Genomic DNA, 26,918 nt, shown 5'->3' with positions numbered 1-26,918 from the left:
GATGGTAGAGTCAGAATTTGGCGTAAACAGAATGAGAACATGGATCCATCATGCCTTGTTACCACTGTGCAGGCTGGTGGTGGTGGTGTAATGGTGTGGGGGATGTTTTCTTGGCACACTTTAGGCCCCTTAGTGCCAATTGGGCATCGTTTAAATGCCACGGCCTACCTGAGCATTGTTTCTGACCATGTCCATCCCTTTATGGCCACCATGTACCCATCCTCTGATGGCTACTTCCAGCAGGATAATGCACCATGTCACAAAGCTCGAATCATTTCAAATTGGTTTCTTGAACATGACAATGAGTTCACTGTACTAAAATGGCCCCCACAGTCACCAGATCTCAACCCAATAGAGCATCTTTGGGATGTGGTGGAACGGGAGCTTCGTGCCCTGGATGTGCATCCCACAAATCAACTGCAAGATGCTATCCTATCAATATGGGCCAACATTTCTAAAGAATGCTTTCAGCACCTTGTTGAATCAATGCCACGTAGAATTAAGGCAGTTCTGAAGGCGAAAGGGGGTCAAACACAGTATTAGTATGGTGTTCCTAATAATCCTTTAGGTGAGTGTATATTCACAATTGTGTGGCAGGTACCTCTTCTGGTCAGCAGATGGCGCAAGTTGTGAATGTACAATTTACATTATTGGGTTTGTCATTTTAGCTTCAACAACAATAAAAACAAAAGTGGCAACCTGAAGTAAACTGAGCTGGTTTCTGCCATTTTCCTTCTGTCACATTGTCAGTGAATTGGAGGCTGAGACAAGTCTGGACTCTCTTATGTCACTGAATGCCAAAACTGCTGATTTTTATCCTCCAGAACTGTAAGCTGGCGTTGGCATGAGGTTGCTGAAACAGTGTCCACTCTAGGCTTCCCGGCTCCAGCCACAACAGTCTAGATAAATAAGCAAATCACATGTCTCTGTGTGTGTGTGTGTGTGTGTTTTTATCCCGATGGGGACTATAACTTGAATGCAGTGATGGGGTTTCGTCACTAGTGTCACTTTGTGGGGGTTAAGACTTGGTTTTAGGGATCAGGTTGAAATTAGGTCAATGCTAGGGTTAGGCATGTAGTTATGATGGTTAAGGTTAGGGTAAGAGGGTAGGGAATGCATTATTTCAATGAGATGTCCCCATGGGCATAGAAGAACAAAAATGTGTGCAGGCTTGTTTTACTTTATTTGTGGGGTCCAAAAACCAGGATTCCACTATACTTGTGGAGTCTGACAGCTTTGTGGGAACCAAAATGCTGCACCCCACAAGTTTAAAGGTCTGTTTGACAGTTAAGACTTGATTTGAGGGTTCAGGTTAGAATTAGATTAAAGTTAGGGCAAGGGTTAAGGTTTGGCATGTAGTTGTGATGGTTAAGGTTTGGGTAAGGGTACCCACAAAGATAGTAACACATGGCTGTGTGTGTTTGTGTGTTTGCTTATATACCTGCTCCCTATGGCAAATGGGCCTTGTATTGATATATCCTCTCAAGTCATATGAAGGTAAAACACCATTAATACTCCACTGCTACATCAGCTACATCAATCAGTTTGATCTGCCACACTGCAACCTTTTATAGCACAGCTGAGTAAAGGCCTCTAGGAACCATGGGAAAAATAAACTGCTGTGTTTTGACAGGGCAATGAGGTGTAACTGAGGTATTGTACATCAACTTGCTGTGCAAAAATCTGTCTCTCAGGTTCCATAAGTCTCCTGTACGCTGCAGCATGTCTCTGTACTATTTGGTCATTGCTGTCTCTTCTGTCACTGAGTCAACCTTTATTTTTAAGCAGGTTTAACTCCCTTTCACAGTTAACTTCCTCAATCTTGTTTAAATGTGGAGGTATGAAAGAACAGACTGCCCCATACACTGTTAAAAGACAGATAAAGGTATTATATGTACACCAAATTGTAAAACACTTAAAAGGGGGCAAGAATTTGATTCGCCCTCACTCAATATCAGCCTGGATGCTCAGTTCAAATCTTTGAATGGAAGGACTATATAGACACAGACGTCTCCACTGGCACTGAATGTGATTGTCTGTGGAGAGACTGTAGGGACAGTAATCCCCATCCTTCTCCTGTCAATCAGTCAGCCAACCCGCTCCCAAACCCTCCTCTTCGCCCTCTTTCTTTTACTCTGTGGTCCGTCACTCAAAACGCTCGTAGTTCCTGGTTTGTCGGACCCGTGGGACCATGTCCAGCAGCAGCCTGCAGTGGGAGAAGAGGGGGCTTTTTAGAAAGCATAGGAAAAACTGAGAGTCGATTCAAACACTTTGATCCCCTTAAATAGAAAATTGACATGCATCCCATTCTGACTTATTGAGACGCTGCAGACAGAATTAATTTCAGGTTGTGGCTGTAACTCTAGGCCAAAAATGTCACTGCATCAGCAGCGACGAATGCTTCAGAGTAAAATCAAAAACTCTTCTGAGGGCTCATGAGAAAGATGGTTCCCCATCCACCATGACTCCATGTTTTTTTGTATAAAGTAATAATTCAATTCAATGTTTGTACAGAATCGGCATGGTTTCTGAAGAAAGTTTTTTTGTGTAGGCTTAATTTTAATTATAAAACAGCTGTTTGTGGAAGGCAGTTTGGAGATCAGTAAACAAGACAAGCCAACTGTATAGATAACTGTATCATCTGCATACAAGTTTATATTTGCTGGATGGACGTTCCTCCCTATATTGTTTATAAAAATTCTTATTTAACCAAGCTTTAATAATAACTTGTGATGAACGCCTTGTCAACAAATGTAGCTTGGCAGTGTAGTTTCTTTTGAATTGAAGTGATGACATCATTAATTACAAATTAGGCTGAATAGCTGTACAATGTAAAGTCTCCAGAGCTACATATATTACAAAAACCCTTGCAGGACTGAACATTAAATCTTCATATATTCAGATTTACTACCAGCAAACTGTACATATTGTCACACAATCATTTATAAACTGTTCCTCTAATAACTTCTAGTAACCACTTACTTGACTCCATAGGCGAGGATGATAAGACCTATCAGGATGCCTATTGTCCCATCCAGGTACCACACCTTGGGTTCATGCTTGAACACTTCAGCACTGATGAGGATGGAGAACCCCATGATTCCCCCCACTAGTGAGTTGAATCCTGGGAGGAGAGAACATTTTTCTGTTGAAAAACATCTTATATAAAGTCAACTGATAAGGGTTTTGTAGGGTCAGTGTTGGATTTCATTCCCTTTTGTGTTTAGGCTTCCCACAGACACCTGCTGAGAGTACAGTGGACGTGAAATATTGACTGCTTTGGCCTCTAACAATCATATTACAGCACAGGGTTGTAAAACGAGATGAAGTTGTAGTTCCCTTTATGCTACTCACAAAACGCAAACATTATACAAAAATTATACAGTAGATGGGTGGAGAAGCTGCTCTGAAGTCTTGTAGTATAACAGCAGATACTTCTATATCTCTTGCCAGACAGCAGCAGGGTGAACCAGTTGTGGCTGGGTGGGTACTGTCCTTTAGGCCCCATGTCCACGGCAGCGTCTTTTTTCAATTCATTGCAATGGGAGCGCCGCGTTTGTGCAAGCTGGTAAAAACGGCAGGAGCGTGACGAGGCACTGAGAGTCTTTTCCACGCCGGGCGCTGAGCGTTTTTTTCCGGTCGCCGAGAGTTGAAAAATGTTCAACTTTGGGAAAAACGCTGCGCTCGTCACTGTCAACAGTTAACAGTTTTTACTGTTGGTTTGACCATTTTAATCAGCTTGCGTGTTAGTGGGCAGGAGAAGGAGGGAAATATGGTCTGATAAACCAAAATTGGGACATGGGAGGGCTTTGTAGCTCAGTGGCGGCTCCTGACAAATTTCTCAGGGGGGGCAATTGTTGCGATGATGGCTAAGGTGACCAGTTCAACGGTCTAATTCTGCTATAAGACAAGGATTGTTCCTTAGGCTACATACTGTACAGTATTTGTGAACAGCTACATACTGAAGTTCATTGTCAATGCCTACAATGAATGAACAGTCCACAGTTAAGATCAACAGATCTTCACACCTTTGGATGTAAAGGCAACTACTTTAGCATTAATGAAAAAAAGGATGACACTCACACTCATCTGATTTATCTGTGACAAACCTTTTATTTAGGAACAAAAAATCCAGAATAAAGCGCAGTATTTACACATACACAACAAGGCATGTAAGGGGAAATATAAAAGGTATATTCTATTTTTTTGGTTTATTTTCTGTGTTGCTTTCCTACTTCTTTTTACCCTCCTCTGACAAGATGCCAGTGGTGGTGGCCACATCAGGCTACCTCCTCTTTCTTCTTCGGTTTCTGGCAATAAAAGAAAAAAACAACACATCAGATTACTGGTTAAGTGCAGCTAACTTTAAATTGACTCCACCAGCACATATAAAACATGGCTTAATAACAATCACATTTAACATAAGCATAAAATTCGGCTTAATAATAACTATCAAGATTTTTTTTTTACAGTCACAGTTATTAGCTTAGCCTATGGCATTTTACAGAGCATAAATTAGCCTTCTGGCTAGCGGACTTTTCCTCTCCTCATAGCTTAACAAATTACATGTATTATTTAAACTGTGTCTTACTCACCGCTGGTAAAGTCGCTGCATCTCCCGACACCACGGTTGAATTTTCAGCATGAACGTACGTTTTGTACAGCAGCTGGTAGTAGTGAGAGCAACAAGCTGGAGGACTGCAGAGCTGTTTTCAGGTGGGTGGCGTAAACACGTTAGTGCTAGCCCTCCCGGAACCCATAGAGATTGCATTGCAGCGGCCGTAGCTCGAAAAAAACTGCCTTAACATGAAAGTCTATGAGAGAGATCTGGGCGATTTACTACCAGCCTGAAATTGCCCCAAAAGAGGCGGGACTCCAAGGAACACGACTTGATGCTGTTTGGACAGCGATATTCAGAGACAAACTGTCAAAAACAGTCACAGCTAACTAACAGTGTGGTAGAAAGTGTGAGAAAAATCCCCGGCTTGACGATGCGTCGCCTGGTCGCCCTAATGAACAAATTAAGCCGCCCCTGTTGTAGCTGCCTGGAATGTTTCTGTAAACATGGTCCAGTGTATTTGTTCTCGTGGGGATGTGGACATGCTGGTGGAATTTCGGTCTTTTTGATTAAAATCACCTGCTACAATAAAAATAGCATCAGGTTGTTTTGCTGTGGGACTGCTGATAACCTCATACAGTGCAGTGCATTTCTTGGAGGAATGTAAACAGCAGTAACTAAACCACTGGTGAATTCTCTGGGCAGATAATATGGTCAACAATGTATAGAAAGTAGCATGTGCAGTGTACAGCGTAAAATGAACAGTGGCATGACAGATTCTTCAAATGCCTCTAATACAGATTCTTCAAATGCCTCTAATACAGAAAGGTCATCTCGTTAAATCAAAATGCAACTGCCCACGGCCTTGTGTAGGTGACGAACCGTTGCATAACGACCAGTATCTGTTACTCCATGGAAGGAATGTAAGCATGAGTGCGACACCAATGTATCACACTGGAAGTCACACTGTGACACTATTACTAGGAAATGACTGTCTACCATGACTAGAAAACCCTTCACACATATATGTGTATGGAAAGACTGACAGTAAATGGACAATGCAGGACAGTTAATTAAAGAAACATACGTATTACTAATGAATTAGTGTAATAAACAAGCTCATCTTTCCAAATTTAAAAAAAACTATGCAACTTTAAAGATTATGGTCCTAAAAAGGAAGGGCAGTACAATGTCCTGCAAGTCTGCTGTGTTTGAGCATGTGTGTACCCCTACCATCAGTGATGAGGACTTTGCTTGTGAGCACTTTGCCAAGCATAAACTTGATCACAGCCAGGAAGATGCACACCAAGCCACTGACGATGGATACACTGAACAGGAATGCATCCTGTGAGAAGACAGACAAAAAAACAGAGGGAGTTAGAGTCATGGTTTGCTTCTATTTTATGATCTGCTCTGTCTTCACCACCCTGTCACGTTACCGGTGTCCCTCAGGGTTTAATCCTAGGTCCTCCCTCAAAGTGCACCACTGGTTGATCCACAAGACTTTGAGGGCCAACAGTTTGTATGTTGTCAGTTATTATAATAAAAAAGTCATAAAGAGGAAAGCAATACTATAACTCTACTAAAACCTTTACAGTTTCAATTTGATTTACTCACTAAAATCTCTCTAAACAATGTCCTGTGACTTAACAAAAGTGCCAAATTGCCAAAGTCCAGATGAGAGAAGATAAAAATGTTTATGGATACATCTAGGTCACTTTCAATTAATACTATGTGTGATCACAGCAATGAGCTTTACAAGGAGGTGTGAAGCTTTGTGCACCTTTTTGCCCTGGGCTTTGTCTCTATTACATACAGGTTTCCCTAATCAACTAATTGTTGGCGCATGTTGAGGCCGCTTGCATCCTCCGAGGAACGCTGCAGATATTACATAGGACTAAAGAAAATACAGCAGGCTCCTCTGAATATTTCTTGCACGAAAAAGAAACATTAATCTTTATTTTGATTTACAGTTCATATTTTTCCTAAAAGGATATTACAATTGAACATCAGTCAAACATAAGGAACTAGCAAACTTTGTTCCTAAGTAAAGATGCAAATACAACATTATTTATCATTGTGTATCGGTACAAATAGGACTAATAATATGTCGGTGTGTCTTTTTAACTATTATGTCAGAACCCCAGCTCTTACAAGGTCACGCCTTTACGAAAAAGAGTCCCGTGTTACAAAGCATAACCAACGCTTTATTGTGTCCCCTCTCAAACCAAACCTACACCCTCTATATCAGTAAAGATTATCTATTATTGTTGAAAAGACCACAGTGCATCCACAGTGCAACCACGGTTTAATACAATTGGTCCCCGCTGTACAGCTCATTCAGAAATGGCCGTGGTCCAGCCTTATGTCCCCATACGACCCATTTATATATCATAACACCTACCCCCTCAACCATCTATTCCAATTATACCACATTTTAATGTTTTCCTTTGCTCCCCATAGCTCTTATATACTGTAAATGCTTTTCCAAGCAATTATCTCTATCTTGTCCTTTTGGTTGTAAAGATGTTTTTTAATATAACTACACCTATTGTGAGCTTCAGGTATATATACATAAAATGTAAATGCACTGAGGACGGATGTAGGAGAGGGGGGGATGGATGAGAGCAGAGAAAGGGAGCTGCAGAGCACTCGGCGCCTCTGCGGCAGCATTAATATTGCACTATGGCCTTGGAGCCATGAAAAGCTACGTTGGTGAGCTCGCAGACATGAAAGAGGAAATGGAGAGAAAACCTGAGCATGCTACATAAAACCTGAGTCAGTGCTGTGACTCAACTGTGAAAATAAAATCGAAATAGCATATCATCCTCAAACTATTGAACACATTCTTCAGCAACAAGGACAAATCTTCCACTTCAACAAATACAGACATACACACATTTTTCAAATGGGAGCTATACATATTTTCCCATGGTTTTAAATAATGTATGGAATAAATTAGAGGTTATCGGGTGTGATAATCCAGTAGTGAGTTGGTTTAAATTATACTTAAGTTACCATTCAGTATGTAGATATTATGGTAGCTTAATAGATCCTGCAGTGGTAACGTGGCGTTCCACAGGGATCAATCCTAGGCCCCTTTTCCAAATATATAAACTATGAAATCAAGATTAGGTGGTTTACTTGATCAAAATGTATGGTTAAAAAATTCTCCAGAAGCCTAAAATGTTAGTGACAAGAAAATGTCATGTAAGGCTTTAAAACAAACAAGAACATAGTAATTTATATCGCCATGGTCATTCTAAGTAGCAACAAGCCAGTTTACAAATAGCAAAAAATAACATGTTAAATTTACATACATTAAAAGAACTCACTTAAAGGCATAGTAAGTGATTGTAATCCAGTACACTTTTTGTTAAATTCACCAAATATTTCCTCATGGTTTGCTAGCTCTCCGTTTTGTGTGTGCTCTGAAAAGTTTTTCTACACAGCCGTGGCTCTGTACATTGAAAATAAAGAAAGTGGTGTGGACCTTCCCCACAACATTGTTTCAGCCAATCAGCAAGAGTTAGTGCCCATGCACAGGAGTGGGGGTTAGTTAGTGCAAGAGAGAGTTCTATACACAGTTGTGACATGCTTTAATTTATGCATAACATCTTGTTTATGTTATATTTTATTTCATTTTATATTTTACTTACAATTCCATGTCACATGTTGGAATAAATTTGTGTATTTGTTTGTTTCCTTTTCTCTTATTTACTTTTTTGTAAACAAAACATTCTTGCAGCTGCTTCACAACAAAAGCCTTCAAGAAGTTTTGGGGAATTAATACTTTGAAGCTGCTGCCGAAAGTGTTCTTTGCGCTAACATCAAATTAACATTACATGCCACAGCAAAAATCTGAATTAAAATATAAGTAGTTTAAGGTTTACAGTTCATCACGATCCATGGTATCCAGATATTACATTTCTCAAAATTAAATAGTGAAATCTAATGGTGTACCTTTTAAAGATGGCATGGGAAATCCCCCTAGTGACCCTCTAATCAACATTCAAAGTGGGTGGGCTCGTATTTTGCCCCATTAGAAAGGGAAATGCACACACACCATAAAGCAAATGACAAACAGACCCTGCCCAGAATGTGAACATGGTGCTGACATTTACATTTGACAACCAGACATCAATGTGCAGAATAAGAAAATGGTACTAACTGTCGTTCTGCTTTTTAAAGGCGATAAGTCAGGAAGGCCAAGAAGTGCATTATTTATAATGTGGAGAAACCAGACTGGAACAGACAGTGGGAAAAGAGAGAAAGGAAAAACAGAAAGTTTTTGCTTATTTATAATGGGAAAAAGTCAATTATAGTGGTATTATCTCTTCTGAATGTTCAGGTCTTCATCAAGCAGCTACAGTTTAGCTTAGCTTAGCATTACCAGCACCTGTAAAGCTTAGTTCCGGTACGTAACTGATCATAAAAACTGGTCATTTTTACATTTTGGTTTTTTGACATGTTTATTAGTCAAGTAAAGATTAAACGTTATATATAGAAATACCAGGAATACATAAATTTACATTAAAAACAGGCTTAAATAATCTTACTGCACTGATTTTTTCACATCACAAGTTGTCAAGTGATTTAGGTTTTCCAGTGGATTTTGAGTGGATTTCATAAGCCCATGGGTTGGGGCATTTTCTCAACTCCCAGGTTACAGCAGCCCTTCAAATTAATTAAAAACATTACAGATTTGTTTTGGATGCTAACTGACATTAATTGGGACTAGCAGAGCAGAAACAGTCAAGTGTCAAAAACCAACCTTTGTCCTCCACATGTTTCCTCCTCCCCTCCCCAACCTCTCTGTCTCCATCCTCCTCTCCCTCTCATTCCCATCACCGCATAACTAAGCAGCTGCTTACCTTATTAACATTTCATAGCGAGGAGGAAAAGAAGGGAGGTGGTGAAAATAAACCTTATTTCCAACATCTGCATACTGAGGCGGGCTGTGAGGCATACACAAGCTATATATAACTCCAAGTATGATGCACCAGAAACCAGCCTGGGAGAACCTGAATGTGTGACAGAAGAGGAGCAGGTCGACTCAGAAAAACAGAATCTGTCTGCCTCACTCCCACAGTTTTCCTTTGTTTATGCTTTGTCTGTTAGGCCGTCTCCTTCCCTCACTGCAGCCACAGAGGAATAGATGGAAAACACAGTTTGTCCAATAAATCAATGAAGGATTTGAGAACTAATTGAATTTGTAGCCTGAGTGAGTTGCAAAGGCTATTTGAATCTCTTGAAATGTGTTTGTCATTGTGGTATATTGGTGTTCTGCAGCTGATCTAAGAATAGGAAAATTATGATTGAAGTGCAACCAGCTATGTTGATATATGCCAATCTCCAAATCTAACCATAATAGCGTGTGTGCAGTAGCCTACTTGGGAGTTTTCCTTCTTTAGTATATGTTCTTTCTGTCTGTATTTCTTAATGGAAAACTAACTTAATATTCTACTTAACATTTGCAGTTATACAAGGGATGTGAGAGTTGTTGAATAATTCAGTTGCAACAGAAATTTAAAAGAAATCATTAGTCTACTCACAAAAATAGTTCTATACCCAACAAAGCAGGAAAACAGTTTTGGTCATTCTTTTAACACCACCAGCAAAACTGCGTATTTCAGAAATGTCTCAGCTAGCATAGCTAAGCTACGATTTTAATAATGCGTAAAATATGTTTCAGCTTGCAATATAACTAACAGGCAAACAATATATTAAACTTTACTGCCAATCCTTTGTAAATGTAGGACTGTTGCTTTATATCTGTATACATGTAGCAATAGGAAATATCCAGTAGCTATGTTATGTTATTTTATTATTTCCAATGTAATTAGCATTTTGTGTTGTTTTGTGAAATATAATTTAAAATCCTCTACATCTTTATTAAACAGCATTTTTAGTGTCAGGTCAGATGTGTCAACCTCCTGTACTCCTCTCTTAATGAGTCATATGTTAGGAAGCTAACGTTAGTTTTGTCATTAAAGCTAGTTCAGTTATGCAGCCATTACAACTGGCAGCTACTGAGTGTAAATATGTAGTAACAACTAGTTAATCTCTATTTAAGAAGTAGTTTGTGTGGTGCAACCTGTTTGAATTTGGTCATATGAAAATCTCCATGTAGTAAACACTTTTGCTAAGTTTGAATTTAGCCTGCATTTCAGAACCAAGTTTTTGTGGAGATTATCAGTATTCTCATTCAATCTGAAAAAAACTGCTTACTCAAGGTTTTTTTCCTGGGAAGCACGGTATAGTTCAGATATTCAGCTTTTAAGATCCTGTATTCTGATATTAGCTCCTTGGAGAGTCTTCAAACAGTTGTTAGCAATTAGATGACATCACACAACTAATATATATATATATATACAAATAGCCCCAGAGTTGTATAATAGATGCAGCTCATTCTATGAAGCATATCATCATGCATTTGGGACTAAAACAGATAAGAACATTTTTTTTACCAAACTGACATAGATGTGATTGTGATTACAGAGCTGAAGTGCAAAGAGGCACTGAAGGGCCTAAAGAGCAACAGTCAACTCTCTACAGTAATTCAGCTCACTAAAGCATAGTATTCTCATATTTACTCATCGTCATCATTACGTTCAGATCCTCGACAGCATTTCTACAGAGATGACTATTGCCCAGCAACGGGGTGATGAAGCTATTTCAGGAAGTGTGAATGCTCTTGAGTCTTCACACCTGAGATTTGTGACATTCTTCATCTGACAGCAGCAACAACGCTGTTACACCTCTGTCACACACACATTCACACACATGTTATTGATGGGGAGGGGGGAATCTAATGTTCAGCGTGAAAATCAAAACCTGCAGCACAATGATTCTGCTTGTTTTCAGAACAATTTGTACACCTTTTTCCAAGCTGGAAGCTGAAATGTTAACAAATTAAATATCTCACATAGTATATATATAAAAATCATTCCCCTCTCACCCCTTGCAGGGTGGTATGTGTGTATATATATATATATATATTAGGGTTGGGCACGTTAACGCGTTATTATCGCGGAGGGGTGGGATGTTGATCAGCCTGCAAATCACCCACCCAAACAAGCAGTGAATGGAGGCTTCGGCAGACTACGCTGTCATCTACTTTCCATATTTTTCCACTCGCGATCCGTTATCACAGCAGCAGGTGAGCCGCTTGCTGGTTAATGACGCAGCCTATCAAACAACTCAATCAGCCAAAACCAACATCTGCACCCTGTGTTCAATGTTGCTTTAACGTTACCTGGTCTGTGCTTGTAAAATATCCACCGCGACTTGTAACGTCATTTCAAGTGATAAAAGATACCTGATGCTGATACCTGTTCAAAAAAAAAAGTAAGAAAATTGGACTCTGATGGTAACTTGCAACAAGCTAGATAAAAGGTAATTCCCTGGCAGTGGCAAATAGCTTTGGTTTAATATTTGATTACATTAATGTTTAAGTTGAGATTTAAAGAAATATTTTATTGCTACTGTGTAAAGGGAATACTGCTGGTAAAAAGCACCTTATTTGTTTGCAAACCACATGTTATTGCTCTTTTGTGTATATAGTAGTACATTTAAATTAAAATTGCGCAATACTCTGCTTTAGAATTCATTACTCAATTTTACGCATAACAATGCGATTAATCGCGATTAATCACAAGAAAATCATGCGATTAATCGCAATAATTTTAACCCTCGCCAGCACTAATATACATATATATATATATATATATAATATATATATATATATATATATATATATATACACACATATATATATATACACACATATATATACACACATATATATATATATACACATATATACATATATATATATATATATATACACACACACATACATGTGGATGCACCTTTCACTTTTACAATGCTACTATTAGCAACATTCTTCCTTGATTCCTTATGAGCCTAACCCACATGTGTACACACACACACTGCAATCAAATCCATTATAAAAATCCATTCAATCTTAAAGGCCCTAAATTTTCTCAGTTAGCTTCTTACTATAAGCAATGGGGTCCTACATGAACGCACAACCTTCTGCACAAATAACAGTTTTTGTTTTGGTTATTTCACATGTTATTTCTGTCTTTTTTTACCTCTGTACTCTTTTCACTAGTTTGAAGTGGGTTGGAAAAATGTGATGCCGTATATCTCTGTGCACCAATCAGAATTTAGCAACTTAGATTTTAGAGTTTTTGAGTGTTAAAATCTTAAATAATACTTATATATAAATATAAATTTGATTGTTGCATAACCAGTCAAAACTATTCGACGTTATTAAAAACACAACTTTTCAGGAACTTTAAAATCGTATTATTCCGAAAGCGGGAAATCTGCCAGCAGGATGATGACATTCCTTCCTCATTTTCTAACATCACTTTTTATCAAGGACTTTAAGGCATTTTTAATAGGATAAATATTGATTAATGCTAATAGTAAGTCAAAACAATGTGACTATTGTTAGAGACTGGAAAATAGCAAATAAGCTACTTTGCGAATGGTACACCATGTAACTGAAGATACTGTGAAAGTCAAATATGAATAAAACAACATAGCAGGTGTGAAAAACTGAGAAACTGTCAACACCAGTTACAGCCTCCTCCTCTCAACTCCCCTCTTTATTGCTTGGCCTCAGTCAAGTCTGAACCACCAGCCCTCAAGTGACCAGCACCATGTGACAGCTAATAGCTTAAAATATGCCGTCATATCAGAAATACAGCCCACTCAAATGGCAAGATGTGGAGCGAGTCAACCACGTCTGATCTGCAGCTTCATGCAAATCACGTGAATAACTGCCTGCATGTTGTTTGTCTTGGACACTAAGAAGTAAACTCAGATTTTGAGAGGATATTATTAGATACAAACACACATCAACAGGGCTTTTTTAAAATCCTCGTCTCTGGCAGACTGGTGGTATTACAGCGTGGAGAGTAGACGATTACTGGCTAGAGAAAGTAGTTGTTACTATCAGGCCAAGCTTTAAAAATAGCCATAAATTCCACCAAATTATCTGATTATGCACCAAACCTTTGGCTTAAACTCTGCAGCCTGACTTCAGTGAGATGGACAAAACTGCTATATGACCCTGTTTAACTGTTCATCTGACCGTAATCCAGCTGTCATAGTGTACTACAGAATGTTAATGTGTTTAGGGTTTTTTTTCCTGAGTGTTAAATGGATAACTTAATCTGTTCCATATGGTGGATGTTTTAATCCAAAGCTCCCCTCCATCTCCAGTTTGAATCAAATTCTGACCTCTACACCACGGTCAGAGCCATTTCCTGCACACTGGTGTATACTGTATGATGTCATGTAGTAGAAAAACATGTGGTAGTAGACTCTAAGCTAGTATTATCCAGTCTTACATAGTGTTTTGTTGTGTTATGAGTGCATATCAAATCTTAATCAAAATAAAAATGGAAAATGTGAAATATTTTTCAAATCTAAAACTTTCACACAGCTTTTTCAGCTCTTTTTAAATCTGGGGTTCGTGTTGGTGATCAATAAATTCTTACCACTTCAGGCAGCAGCTTGGTGGCCAGGTCGTGGATGGCCTTACCCATAATGCACAAGGAGGACAGTATGAAAATCACACCTAGGATAACACAGGCTCTGAGGAGGAAAAGAGACAGAAGAGTACATTACTAACTACACAAACACAAATTACAGTGCCAGCTCCAAGATGGATCGTGTGAGCCAAGCAACAGTGTGGTAGCTGTCTAGTTAACAATCAGTGTAAATGAACTGTGTTGCCGAAAGCCAGCAGTAACCACCTGCTCTCTCTTAGTACCAATAAGTGTCACCAGAGAGAAAAAATCTCCTTAAGACAAGGTTTCTTCTTTAAGGTTTATTCCTTCCCGGAGAGCAGACATCTTGACCTTGAACAACATTCCCTGACGCTGAAAACCCGATCAATAGTGAAAGTGGTACACAGCTGCTACCTGCAAGGCCGAAGCCAGGATTTTAAAAACTACTGAGGTCAGGAGTCGTCGTGGTTATCTCAGCTTGGGCTCGAGAAATCAGACACATTTAGTGTTACAAACTTGAAGTGGGGATTGAAAGACGTGGACATTTAAGAGGGGGGCAGGTCTAATGAAAGGTGAAATTGAGCTGCTTTATGGGAAATGTAGGATCCAGTATTTTTTGAAGCTTGACAAATTTTTAGAACTAAAAGTCAGGATATCTCTTAGATTGAGTTTAACCATTCTTAAAGTGCAATGCTACTCCATTTTTAAATTGATTGGTAACTCTTGTAAATACAGCTGTTTTGAGATAGACTGTACAAAAAATACTGACATTTATTTGTTATCTTTACTGTTTTTAGCCACAATAGCATTTTGGTTCTAGGGACGGCAATGTTGATCCACCACTTAGTCCAGACTTTGACTGACTGCCATTAAATGTTGTACACACATTCATGTTCCCCAGGGGATGAAACCTACTGACTTTGGTGATACCCAGACTTTTCCTTTAGCTCCCTTATGAGGTTGGTGTTTGTGTTTTTTTTATTTTGTTTGTCTGTTTACTATTTATTGGAATACCATGAAATATGGTACACTTATCCATGTTCCCCTCAGGATGAACTGTAATAAGGTGACAGCTATGCTTTGTGTTTAGTCCTAATTAGCAAATATTAGCATGCTCCCTATCCAACACAGAATCCAGTTTAAAATCCTCCTCATCACCTTCAGAACTCTGAATAACCTTGACCCCTACTACCTCTTTGACCACCTACACAGTCATACAACCACCCACAACCTCAGATCCACATAGACGCCAACCCCCTTTCCCCTCTCATTCGCCCCAAGTACCAAAACTGCACTAAAAACCCATCTGTTTAAAGCTGCTTTCAACCTGTTTTGTCATTTTATTTCTGTCCTTTAAATAGTTATCTCAAGTAGTTATTGTGGTTTTTATGCTGATCTTGTTTTGTCTTTTACCACGTAAAGTGCCTTTCAGTACCTTTTAAAGCGCTATATATATATATGTGTGTGTGTATAGTTATTATTATTACCACACTAAACTAAGATGTGAAAACATTATACGCAATAAACATATGCATTTTGGCATTGTCTTTGTCAGCATGTTAGCATGTTGCCTGCATTAGCATTTAGTTCAAAGCGCCGCTGTATCTGTAAGTAGAGCCTCACAGAGCCGCTATCATGGCTGTCTCTTAATCTTGTTACATTTTGTTTGTTTAACCACAAATGTAAAAGAGTTAGCTAAAGCAGCATTTTCCTGTGAACCTAAAATGATCCTGAATGACCGATAACTGTGTTACACTGATGTGCAGAGCGAAGACTTATTTGGAAGCAGCAGATGTCCTTTACCCAATTAACAAAGTCCGGAGGGAGATGCAAAACAATTGAAGCATATGCCCTGGTCGCGCATGGCTACCAGTGTGTGTTCAATTCTGAAGGTTGCTCTCGAGCCACACTTGGTGTCCTGGGTTTTGACCGGATGAGGTAACCAAGGCAACACCCAACATCACTCTAGGAAGTCCACACACACACACACACACACACACACACACACACCAAGGGAGCTCTCAATCCCCACTTATGACCCCCCTGTTGATTCTTGCACAGTAGATATAAAGATGACGCCATATCTCTGCGCTGCTGTTGGCTCCACAAGTAAAACAACAACAACACAACAGCTAAAAGACCAGTAACAGTTTTAAAGCAAAATATAACTTCTTTTTCGATACATCACATTCATTCATATCACAGATGGATAACATCGCAGCTGTATCTCATTCTAACCTTTGCCTAAGTGATGTGAAAAAAGGTGTTTTTGTTTCAAAAAGGCTCCATGTTTCATTTGTGATTAAAAACTCCCTAATTCATCTTGTTTTGATATCTCAGGCTTGTTACCCTGGCAACCGGGCTGTACCTGGGCATCGCTACTCAGCCGTCAAACACATACAGATAAAAAAAAATTAAGAAGATTCTCTGGTTGTGTGGCAGTAGTTTTCTCACTCAGTCTGCTGAAAGCCGCTAGCTGTCTAAAAAACGTACAAAGAAACATGCTACAGTAGATGTGTGTTAGTTCATGTACGTGTTTGTGTGTACCTACATATGGTATGTGTCTATTTAAGTACTTGTAGACTTGTGCAACCATGAGCGTGTGGGTGTTATAGCCGCTTGCAGGCAATTCTTGCTTTTCCGTGTGTCTCAGAACATTTATACATAAATATATCTATGTTGTTATATATTTATATATCCAAATTCTCCAATTTGCTGCCTGAGTGACATCATGAAGGCTGCTGATAAAAAGTGACTCTGTGTGAATGCTTTAATGTGAAGATTTAACACTCCCATCTATTTATCAAAAAGCTGATTTGATTGAAGGCATCAACAGCTGTTAATCTAATTACCCTGCTGCTGACAAGAGAATAAGAAAGTGAGCCCTTCAGATTCTGACTGGTTCTGAAACCAGCGTTTGTTGTCTCTCAAAGTCACTTGCTCAAATTAAATTTGAATTCATAAGCAATAAAGTTCACCCTCTCACAGTTCATCACACTCTTTACTCTGCTGTGACCAGTAACTAACGTAAAATATGTAGTAATGTTTTTATTTTCTAAAGGAAATGCTACCATATTGTATTGTTTGCTTATTTCCAGAGGATATTATCTAATCTGTCGTCTCTACAGCAATTAGCATTCACTCCTCTGGGTGTGTTGGGACTGACAGATTCACTATATGAATCTACCAGATGCTCTGACAGTAACAGATATTGACACTTTCATTTACCTGATTCATTCAGTAACATATGCTTTATGTTTTGGTTGAATTTCATTTGCTGTGTATTGTTTCTGGTAATGTTAGGACTCATCTTAACAGAACAGCACAGGACTAAAATACTGCGTTACACTCTGTTTTCTTTTCTTTCACTCTCTTTCAGTTGCCTGGTTGCTGCCAGCACCCTGACCATTCAACAGGCTCTGAAAAGCCCACCTGACCTCCACACACACACACACACACACTCACACCATTATCAGCAAGGTACAGATAAGACGTTAGGCACCTGTCTGTGATCGGTCCCATCGGGACAAGGCTGACAGGGCTGAAGAGACCTGCTGTTAGACATACTCCTTCACAGGACAAAGGCCACACATACATCAGACCCTATCACGGCTGTGCCTCACTACTGTTCCCATGTGTTTCTCCGTGTTTCCCTCCTGCCGCCCCTCTACTACTCGTGGCCAGATCATTGCCTCAGCTCAGCGGTAGTCTAGCTTAGTCTAGTTTCTAGTGTTCTCTCTCTTTGTGATTGTTTTTCATCTTGATTTCCAGCCTGTCGCTAACTGCCTTTCCATTGTGCCTTCTCCCTGCTTGTTTGCCTCCCTGCCTGCTAACCAACTCTTCCCCACTACCTCCACCGGCCACATCGCCTTGCCGTTCGCCATTCCTTCTCAACCCTCTACCACAACCAGCCATCTGGTCTCCTCAGCCCATCTTCAACGTATCTTATTTATTCAATAAATCTGTTAACTTCACCTGCCTCTGCGCTAGGCTCCCCTTTTGAGCTAACTGTAACAGGATTTCATCACTTCTCTGGGTTTGTTTGGGATTCATAGATGGAATCTGTCAAATCAACACTAGTTCTGCCTGTCTGAGTTAAAAACTATTATTAAAAAATGTACTACACAGTTGATTCATAGATGGAATCTGTCAAATCAACACTAGTTCTGCCTGTCTGAGTTAAAAACTAACCACAAATGAGCAGTATAAATACATCATATTTGACCAGCCTAATTTGTGCGGCTATCATTTATTCTGAGACAGTTTATATAAAAAGATTTTTGGGGGCGTTTTTGCCTTTATTTCTGATAGGGCAGGTGGAGAGAGACAGGAAATGAGGGAGCGAGAGAGAGGGCGCAGGATAAGGGCCCAGCCTGGTACATGGGGCGCGCAGTCTACCAGCAGAGCTAACCGTGGCCCTATTCTGAGACAGTTAAATGCAAATAATCTTTCCAGAGAAAGACCTGCATTACACGGTAGGTGTTCAGAACACCACGGGGATGTTTTAGCAGCCTTTGTACAAGCCATCATATTTATTATCATCATTACCTATTTAGCATTTTAGTGGTTTTAATGCTCTTAAAGTTATAGAATTTACGTATTGATTATAAACCAGGTGACTGTACTTACATGTATTCGCGGTGCGCTGAGTGGACAGCTGCTGCGTTGCTGTACCGCCACAATACAATTACAGAGGACAACACATCCAGCGTGGCATCGAACTGCAGAGTGAAAACAAAAAACATATGTTTAATATTCTCTTTACCACAGCATACAGCGTTAGCCATCGTAGCGTTAGTGAAGTGGAGGCTTTACAGTCAACTTACAGCAAATCCAAAAGCTGAAGCACTGTGGCGCATGATGGAAACAGCTGGGAAGAAAACAGACAGAGAGAAAGGGACACTGAACAACAAGTAATACTGATACAATATGCTTGTCATATAGTTTTTATTTCACTGATATTTATTCAAAACATATACATGCATCCTTCCATCCATTTCTTCCTACACATAGTCATATTCTGCATATTATGTTGCATAAATGTTATGTTCACGTTTCCTACTGTAATTCCAAGTCTCTTTTCAATCACATGCTGTAGTCTGCTCACAGGAGATGTGTTACATCCCAGACATCACAGACATTAAAACACCAAGATTTTGCGGGACTACTGACAGCAGGATGGAGATTTTCTGCCACTGCCTGTGTGCGTAAACAAATAAAGGGTGACTGCTGCAAAATAGAAAATGGCAATCAGGAGAATCCCTCATTTGAATGAGAGATCCCACACTGGCTAGGCCCTCTCCTGTCTAACTGCAGTGATGGATGATTATGATAAACTGTATGTCTAGAGGTGCATTTTTTGGGAGGAATTGCTTTTCTAGTTTTTATTAGTTTGCGCAGCAAACCTGGCAGAGCGGAAAAGATGCATGATGTTGACTGAAGTGATTTAGTTATTAGTCTGTTTTACCTCAATGCGGAGCTGTTGAAAACAAACATTGCGCCACAACAGCTGTCTGTAACAATTCAACACATATACACCTGCAGTGGGAGAGAATGAGGAGAGACAAAGGAGATGGAAAGGTGCAGATAGATAGAGGGGAGGAATCCTCTCCTCTCCTCTCCTCCCAGGTTTATTTTTAGCGAGACTCACTGGGGACCAGCAGCTCGCCTCAGCCCTGCATGCAGAAACACAGCATTGTGTGGTATCTCTTTCTTTGTGCTTCCCCTTCAGTCGCTCATTTTCTTTCTGCTGCAAGGATAGCATAATGATTTCCCCTCCTTCGTGTAACCCCTTTTCGCTTTTTTTCAGTCTCCCAAGCTCCCTTTTTCATCACCCTCTCTTTTCCTCCCTTTATGGTTTCATCTACATTCAGTTGCTCTCTCTAGGCTGAAGGTGCAATCATCCATTTCCCAAGATCAAAATGAAAACACAAATGGATGCTGCATTCACATGCTTTTGCAAACACTTAAGCACACATGGACACACCTTGAATACAAATGAGTAAGTGGGATTGTTTTTATGATACAAGAGATCTGCAGAGATGCAGCATGGAGGCAGTTGTTACAATCAACAACTGATTGTAAAAATCATCTTTACAACAACTTTTGGTCAGTTTAGCAAAAAGACACATACGTCTTCCCTCTAGCACTGATACACAAAGTAGCTCTGTGCTGTTTGATTTTGGAAATGAAACAAGGATCCATCTTATGGGATAGATTATTTCTGATTTCAATGCGTATTATGTTAAATTAAGGGTATACTGTTTAAAAAGGCAGCAGAATCCTGCATATCATCGTCCCTCCAAGCTTTAGCATGTCGCTCAACCTCGTGTTCGCTAACAATATATGTAATAAATTTAGTTGCTGTTCACACATTAAAGGTTTGGGCTCAGATTAAACAGCATTTTAATTGGTCCCAGGATCCATTTAAGCAAGATTAAACTGGCACAAATTTACCCTGCTCATACTGACAGCTGTGACAAATGCTTCCAAACTCCATTTGATCTTACATGTATGCGTGAGTAGTGTATGAGTACAGTTGTTGCTCTAAATGTTTTTTGGGGGATTTTTACTTTTATGTGATGTCCAGATGTCCACTTTCCAGGTAAATATACTGGTTAGAGTGTCTCAGAGTCATCACATGTACATTTGTTCATATAGTGTGTGGAATGAAAACACAATGTATGGCACGGTTTACTTGCGCTTTAAGCATCCAGGGTGGAGACATTCTTCTTGTCAAACTCGTGCATGCCTCAGCTCTCATAACAGATATATGATACAGCAAATACGACTTGGCAGCTTTTTAATTAAAGTACATAAGAGATGGGAGTGTCACGCATCTGCCAGCGTTGACACAGCAAGGAAAAAGTAGCAGGCACACAATGTTTTCTTCTTTAGTGTACATGTGAAGGACTAACATTGACACAGCAACTGAGGTGAGCATGTATGTACAGTCTGAGCACAAAGAAACACGAAAGTTATATGTAACTTTACAAAGTGCTTTACAGAAAGGTGGAAAGGAGGAATAGATGCAGATATAATTTTTGACTGAAATACATACATGTTTACCTAACTTGTTCAAACTTCAATCATGTCCCATTGCTTTCATGCTATTTTACACGATTTTTCAGTTGGTAGAGATCTCATTCGGGATGGAAAGCCAACAGATCCGCCCGTAACGTCATGAGCTGGGGGTCCAAAATCCAGACATGTACTCCCTCCCTCTTCCCCTCTTTCCTTCCCTTTTCTCCTCCTAGCCACCTCATTAGGAGCAGAAAGAAGAAATTGCGTGTAAATGAATCTGCTTGCGGCTCTGCAGTCGTCAAAGCAGAGCCCCTGCGATGGCTAATTGGCTCCCAAGAAAGCAGGGTGGGTGTCAGCTGGGATACACACACACACACACACACACACACACACACACACAAACACACACACATATGAGGTCTCTCGTCTTCCCCCCTCCTTGTCACATCTGACAAGAGGAACAGGAGAAGAGAAGATAAAACACCATCCGAGCTCTACCGGTTTATTGGGTGTTTCTGGAGCTGCATTATGCATATCAGTGAAACACTTTGCATTCAAGGTTGTTTTTACAGTTGGTGGACTGATGGTGTTTGTCTCCCTGTGCTGCAATATGCATACGCCTTTTTATTAAAGCAGCAGCGAAGGCCTCGATTACATTTTCATTCATTCATTCCTTCAACTCAGTTCTGCTCCACTAATTTCACTGTAGGAAGGATTGCAGACAACAGAATGTGTCATGGTAGAAAATATTTATATAGTATTTTAAGAGTAATACTGATCAAGGCTTTAGTTTGATCCTTCTTTATTCATACTGTTGTGGAATAATTAGCAAATTAGTTTGATTTATATCTTTACATTAAACTGGATAGCTAAGTTCGATGAGAACATCTATACCACTTTCATGTCTGATAGTGATATCGATCTGCTCATCTTCACCAGTAATCAGTAATCAGTAATCATCAGTAATGAAGCAAAACAAGTGTATTTTTCCGAGATGTCAAATTCTTTTGTTAACTAAAGTAGAGCCAGTAGAGTCAGGAATCTCTTAACTGTTGTTAAAATGCACTTCTTTTCCAGTTTACTGGCACCAGCCAATGGGACTTGGTGAGTCAGACTGGACCAAAATTGTTCTCTTTGCTTAAATTGTTGAGTGACACCGTATCTGTGAATAGTCCCGTGAACATGCTACTTTCCCCACTGCAATGTCTCTGCAATGAACCTAAAGCTGCACCTGCCGACCCACAATGAAAGTCACACACTCACTCTCAAATATGCTAAAGTTCTGGTTTTTGTCATGGGTCAGGGTTATGTTACCCGGCAGCTATCATTCTTTCAACATGTAGAGCCGACAGGGAAGAGCAGCAGGTTGCTTCATCCACTACAGTCGGCCACAGTGTGAACACACTGCCAGACTATAGGGTTTTGCATTCCAGTGACGTACTTCATGCCAAATATTCAAATATCATACCATTCCTCAGTTGTATTAATCTTTTAAAACTCCTTCTCTACCTTGCCTGGTTCTTTTGTTTTACTTCTCTTCCTTTTGTGATCAGTGTAGCTTTAAGGAATAGTGAAATAATCATATTAGCTTTTTTGCCAAGAGTTTAATTATGAAGCTAGAGCCAGTAGACAGTTAGCTTAGCTTAGCTTAGACTTCAAGCAGGGGTGACTAGCTAGCCTGCCCAGTTCACAAATCCACCTACCAGCACCTCTAAAGCTCACTAATTAACATGTTATATCTTGTGTGGTTAAGCCATACCACAGATGCCAAAAGATGTTGGTTTTACAGGGAGATTCATGCTGGAAGTACAAACTTAATGCACCCAGCCGCTGGTTGCCAAAAAAACAGTCAGATTGTGTAACTCCCTGTAAAACCACAACTTGTCACTTATATCGTTTTTGTAAGTGTAAAGGGTTCATATTTAGCGGACAGATTTTGATCTTCTCATCCAACTCTGCCAGAAAGTAAATGTTGAACTATTCATTTAATAAGAAAAAATTAAGATCATAATTTATCTGGACTGTTTTATAAACCAGCCTGCTTTGTGGTGAAGATATACTTATTTCAACTGAGTCATTTTGTCTTTATAATTCAGGTCATCAGTGATGAAGAGTACTTGTGTTTATTTTTCCTATTTACTTTCTCTCTGTGTACTTTCCGCCTTTGCAATCATGTTTCATTTGGTGTAGCTTATAAAAACAGACATGTCAAGGAATTTTCAAAATGAACTTTAAAGAGCTCACAAACACACAGGAGGATAGAGTTTTTGTGCAGTGCTAACAGCTAGTTACCAGCAGGATTGTCACACGGTCATAGCACATTAAAATGTTGCTTTTTTGACAATGGGGCTCTGGGATACTGAGGATTTTACCTTCAGTACACACTGACTTGGTTCCAAAGAGCCAGTGACAGTTTAACAGAACATTTAATGAGTGTTTATCGAGTGAATTGTTTGCTAATAAGTGTTCATTTTCCCTACACTGTCAACCAAACAGGAAGGTTGGACCAAGAGAAGGGGGATGATACGATAGGAGTGAATCTAACTTATGCTGCTGTAAACCGTGTGGAATAAGGTAATGTGGTAAATCTTAAGCATTGTTAATAATTTTCTGCAATTGGCAATGACTAAACCTCTGTCAGAGTGGAGTGTACTGAACATGTATCTTAAGCAACTTAACCCACACATGACAAAGAAGGAAGATGTAGCACTGGCCTGTCCTGCTGCTCTACCAACATTTCCTTATCAGAACAGGAAGTGGGCAAAATGTATGAAACAACGCAGACTGAACTACAGGAAGAAGCTCTGATTTCCAAAACACAAATGTCTCTGTCCTTTAACCATTTCACTCCAACAACTTGCTGGGTCTCTTCATTAACTCTGACCCAAGTGGTCAACGTGTGCCACGCAGCCACAAACTGAATTCCAAGTTTTAATCTCACCCTTAAACAAGACTCCAATTAATTATTGAACCAGTGGCTATTCATCAGTCCCTTCTGTTTTTCTCTAGAGAGCGTCAAAATCGAAATGAAACAATTACCTGTGTGTAATGACAGTGGCCTGTAAGTCAGATCATTGTTTACTACAATCAGTGCCACCACATTTGTCTCTTCCTCTGCTCTTTTCTGCAGCTGATTTGAAAGCAGCGCCATGTTTCATTTGTGAGAAATAGCAGGCAAGATGTGACAAGTGAGGGGTGCCCCTGCAGGACCACAGAGATGTGATCGAAATGTCTAAATGAAGAGACTCCATGATAAGATGTTCAGTGAAGAGAAAAGGCCAGTTTGCACATGTAGAAAGTCTTTCTTAGCAGGCTAAATGAGCAATTATTCTCAAAAACAAAGAAGGCGAACATGCTTTCTTGCTGTCATCAGTCCTAGTCTTCAGCATTACAAGAAACTACATATCTCTGCACATATGCAAACCAATGTTGAGGTGATCAACTACACTGCAGCAAAGCTTGTCCTCTTTACTTAGGCATCTGTCAAGCTTAACCTGCATTTACTGCAGAGGAAGAAGAATACTGAATATTACAGTATGTGATAGTGTCAGATCTCTAAAACAATCAAAAATCTGCATCTCAAGCACCACTTGTTAAATTGTACTTCATGTTCTTAAAGATATCTGACACATATTCATCTCTACATGACACCTAGGCGGTCAAATCTCTAAAAAATCCGCAGGGTTTTCTAAAATGGGCCTTCAAATCCAAACGTGAGGAAACATTACCTGAATTAGAGCTACGGTGTGAATTACTTCGATCCAAAGTTAAGGAGAGAAGCAATTGACATGCAGAGAAATGATATGTGATATAAAAGTATGAGAGACAGTCAGTACTCTGTCTGGCCTCTGCTCAATCTCCAAACCCAGAATGAGTCATTGTATCCACGCAGGGGATCGTCCTTCACACGCTGAGGTTCGACAAAAAGAAAAATGCTTATGACAAAGACAGGTGCTCAAACTTTCCCTGCCTCTGAAAGAAATAAACTTCAGTAACGGCAGCAAGAGCCAAGGTTGAGTTCACACTCTTGACAGCAGAAATGTTCCATGTTGCTTTCTTAATGGAGAGGAATTGCCATTTGAAGTGGAAGCTGTGGGAGGCTAAAGGTTTAGGGGGTAATGAAACAGGATCTTGGCAGTGTGTAGTAGCGTGTTCACATCAATTGCTTGTCCTTCATGTTGTCGTTTGTTTTAAGTATTGTTTAATCAGGCTTTTGGGTGTCACATTGATCCACAGGGTGTCATAGTAATTAACAAACCTGTCCTTCAACTGAAGGACAAAACAGCAGGCATCAGCATTTCTTCTGGTTTTTGTTTGCGTAGATCACTTTTGTTTCTTGCACACAAATGTTAAAAGAATCGCTTCCCGTGAGCAAGAGGTTTTATCAAAGGAGTGTTACTCACTGAAAGCGGTGATGGCCAGGACTATGGTCACCGCTATGGACACCCAGGACACCCATAGAGCTTTCTTGCGGTAACTCTGTGCTTCATGCGGCTTCAGACGCATACTGCTTTCCAGAAGACCTGCAGGCAGTAACACAGGGCACATTGACCCAGGAAATACAGATATGATTCAATGAGCAGTATAAGAAAATAGGGAGAGGGAGTCCAACAGTTATTTAAATGAAACCATGTTAGAAGTTTAGAGAAGAATGTCTCTTTGATGGAGCTGCTGACAATTCACAGACAGCAACTAACCATTGCTTTAAGGGGTTCTGTCAATTGATCTTAGCCCCATGTAGTGTTAATTAAAATAGAAAAGTTATTTTAATTTTTTTCCAGGGTAAATACATGTGGGATGATTCAATGACTGTGAAAACACAATGAGGTACCTGTAATTGTGTCTTTCACACCTTCCAGGCAGGTAGTTTTCACTTCCAGAGGCTTGAAATGTGCTTGAGTTATCCATTCATAAAAACACATGTGTCTGCTTTGGTTTTGTTCAAAGTTACAGGATTGTTATGTAGAAACATTGTCTGAAACATTCAGAACCAATCTTCTAATCTAATCTAATAATAATCAGGGTTGGGAAGGATCTTTCAAAATACATCCATTCCAATACAGTGAGGAGTCACCTCATCAGAATCCACCAAAGATCCCTATATTTCACAATATTGTCCAAATGAAAGTAATGTCTCTGCATTTTAGATGAATATCTGATTAGTTACTTAAGATTTGGAGCACATGCCACATTTTAAATGGCTGCCTGTGGATTTCCCTCAGTCCCATAGGCAATTTGCAAATTTATTCACACAAAAAAATGTAATCACAGCAAGTATTCCATTTCTACCCAGCTCTGTAAATAATTGATCATATTGACCATAACATTAAGGTGTCAGTCATCAGTTACACCACTCCATTAAGTCGTATTTGTGCGCTGTGTGGAACATTTGGGGCAAATTAAAGGAAATAGACGAGCATTACTTTTCATTATAGTTGAATAAATGCAAGTGTTAACAGATGCAGCGTGTGTACAGTAGCTAAAACATATATCGCGCTACTCTCCGTGGCATTACGCACAGAATGCGCCCTGGCGACGGGGCATCCGGTGAACTTTAAACATATTTCACACCGCCTACCTCGGTCCTCTATGCTCTCTGTTATCTTCATCTCTTGGTCCATCTTGAAACCCTCTCCCTGACTTTCTGTGTTGGGCTGCTGCTGCTGCTGCTGGGAGTCTGCCTGCTCGCACTGCCCGTTCGCAGCCGTGTGTTCCCCTACTACGGCCGGGTCCGGGACGGCGGTGGAGTCTGGCGGTGTGGAGTCCGTCATCTTCTCCTGGGGTTG

At 39.9% G+C, this 26,918-nt stretch overlaps 1 protein-coding gene across 1 annotated transcript; it reads right to left on the bottom strand.

Moving 5' to 3' along the window:
* Nucleotides 1-1,859: 1,859 nt before the first annotated feature.
* LOC123974715 (transmembrane protein 163-like) lies at nucleotides 1,860-26,918 on the bottom strand. The gene is made up of 8 exons (XM_046055564.1): nucleotides 26,711-26,918; nucleotides 25,536-25,655; nucleotides 18,936-18,979; nucleotides 18,739-18,830; nucleotides 14,098-14,194; nucleotides 5,792-5,903; nucleotides 2,983-3,124; nucleotides 1,860-2,206 (listed from the first exon to the last, which is right to left on the bottom strand). Exons 1-8 carry the CDS (start codon nucleotides 26,901-26,903, stop codon nucleotides 2,146-2,148), a joined length of 861 nt encoding a protein of 286 aa, XP_045911520.1. The 5' UTR covers nucleotides 26,904-26,918; the 3' UTR covers nucleotides 1,860-2,145.

This window comes from Micropterus dolomieu, linkage group LG01, assembly GCF_021292245.1.
Source record: "Micropterus dolomieu isolate WLL.071019.BEF.003 ecotype Adirondacks linkage group LG01, ASM2129224v1, whole genome shotgun sequence".
Lineage (NCBI taxonomy): Eukaryota > Metazoa > Chordata > Actinopteri > Centrarchiformes > Centrarchidae > Micropterus > Micropterus dolomieu.
This window is presented reverse-complemented; position numbering and strand designations above follow the sequence as displayed.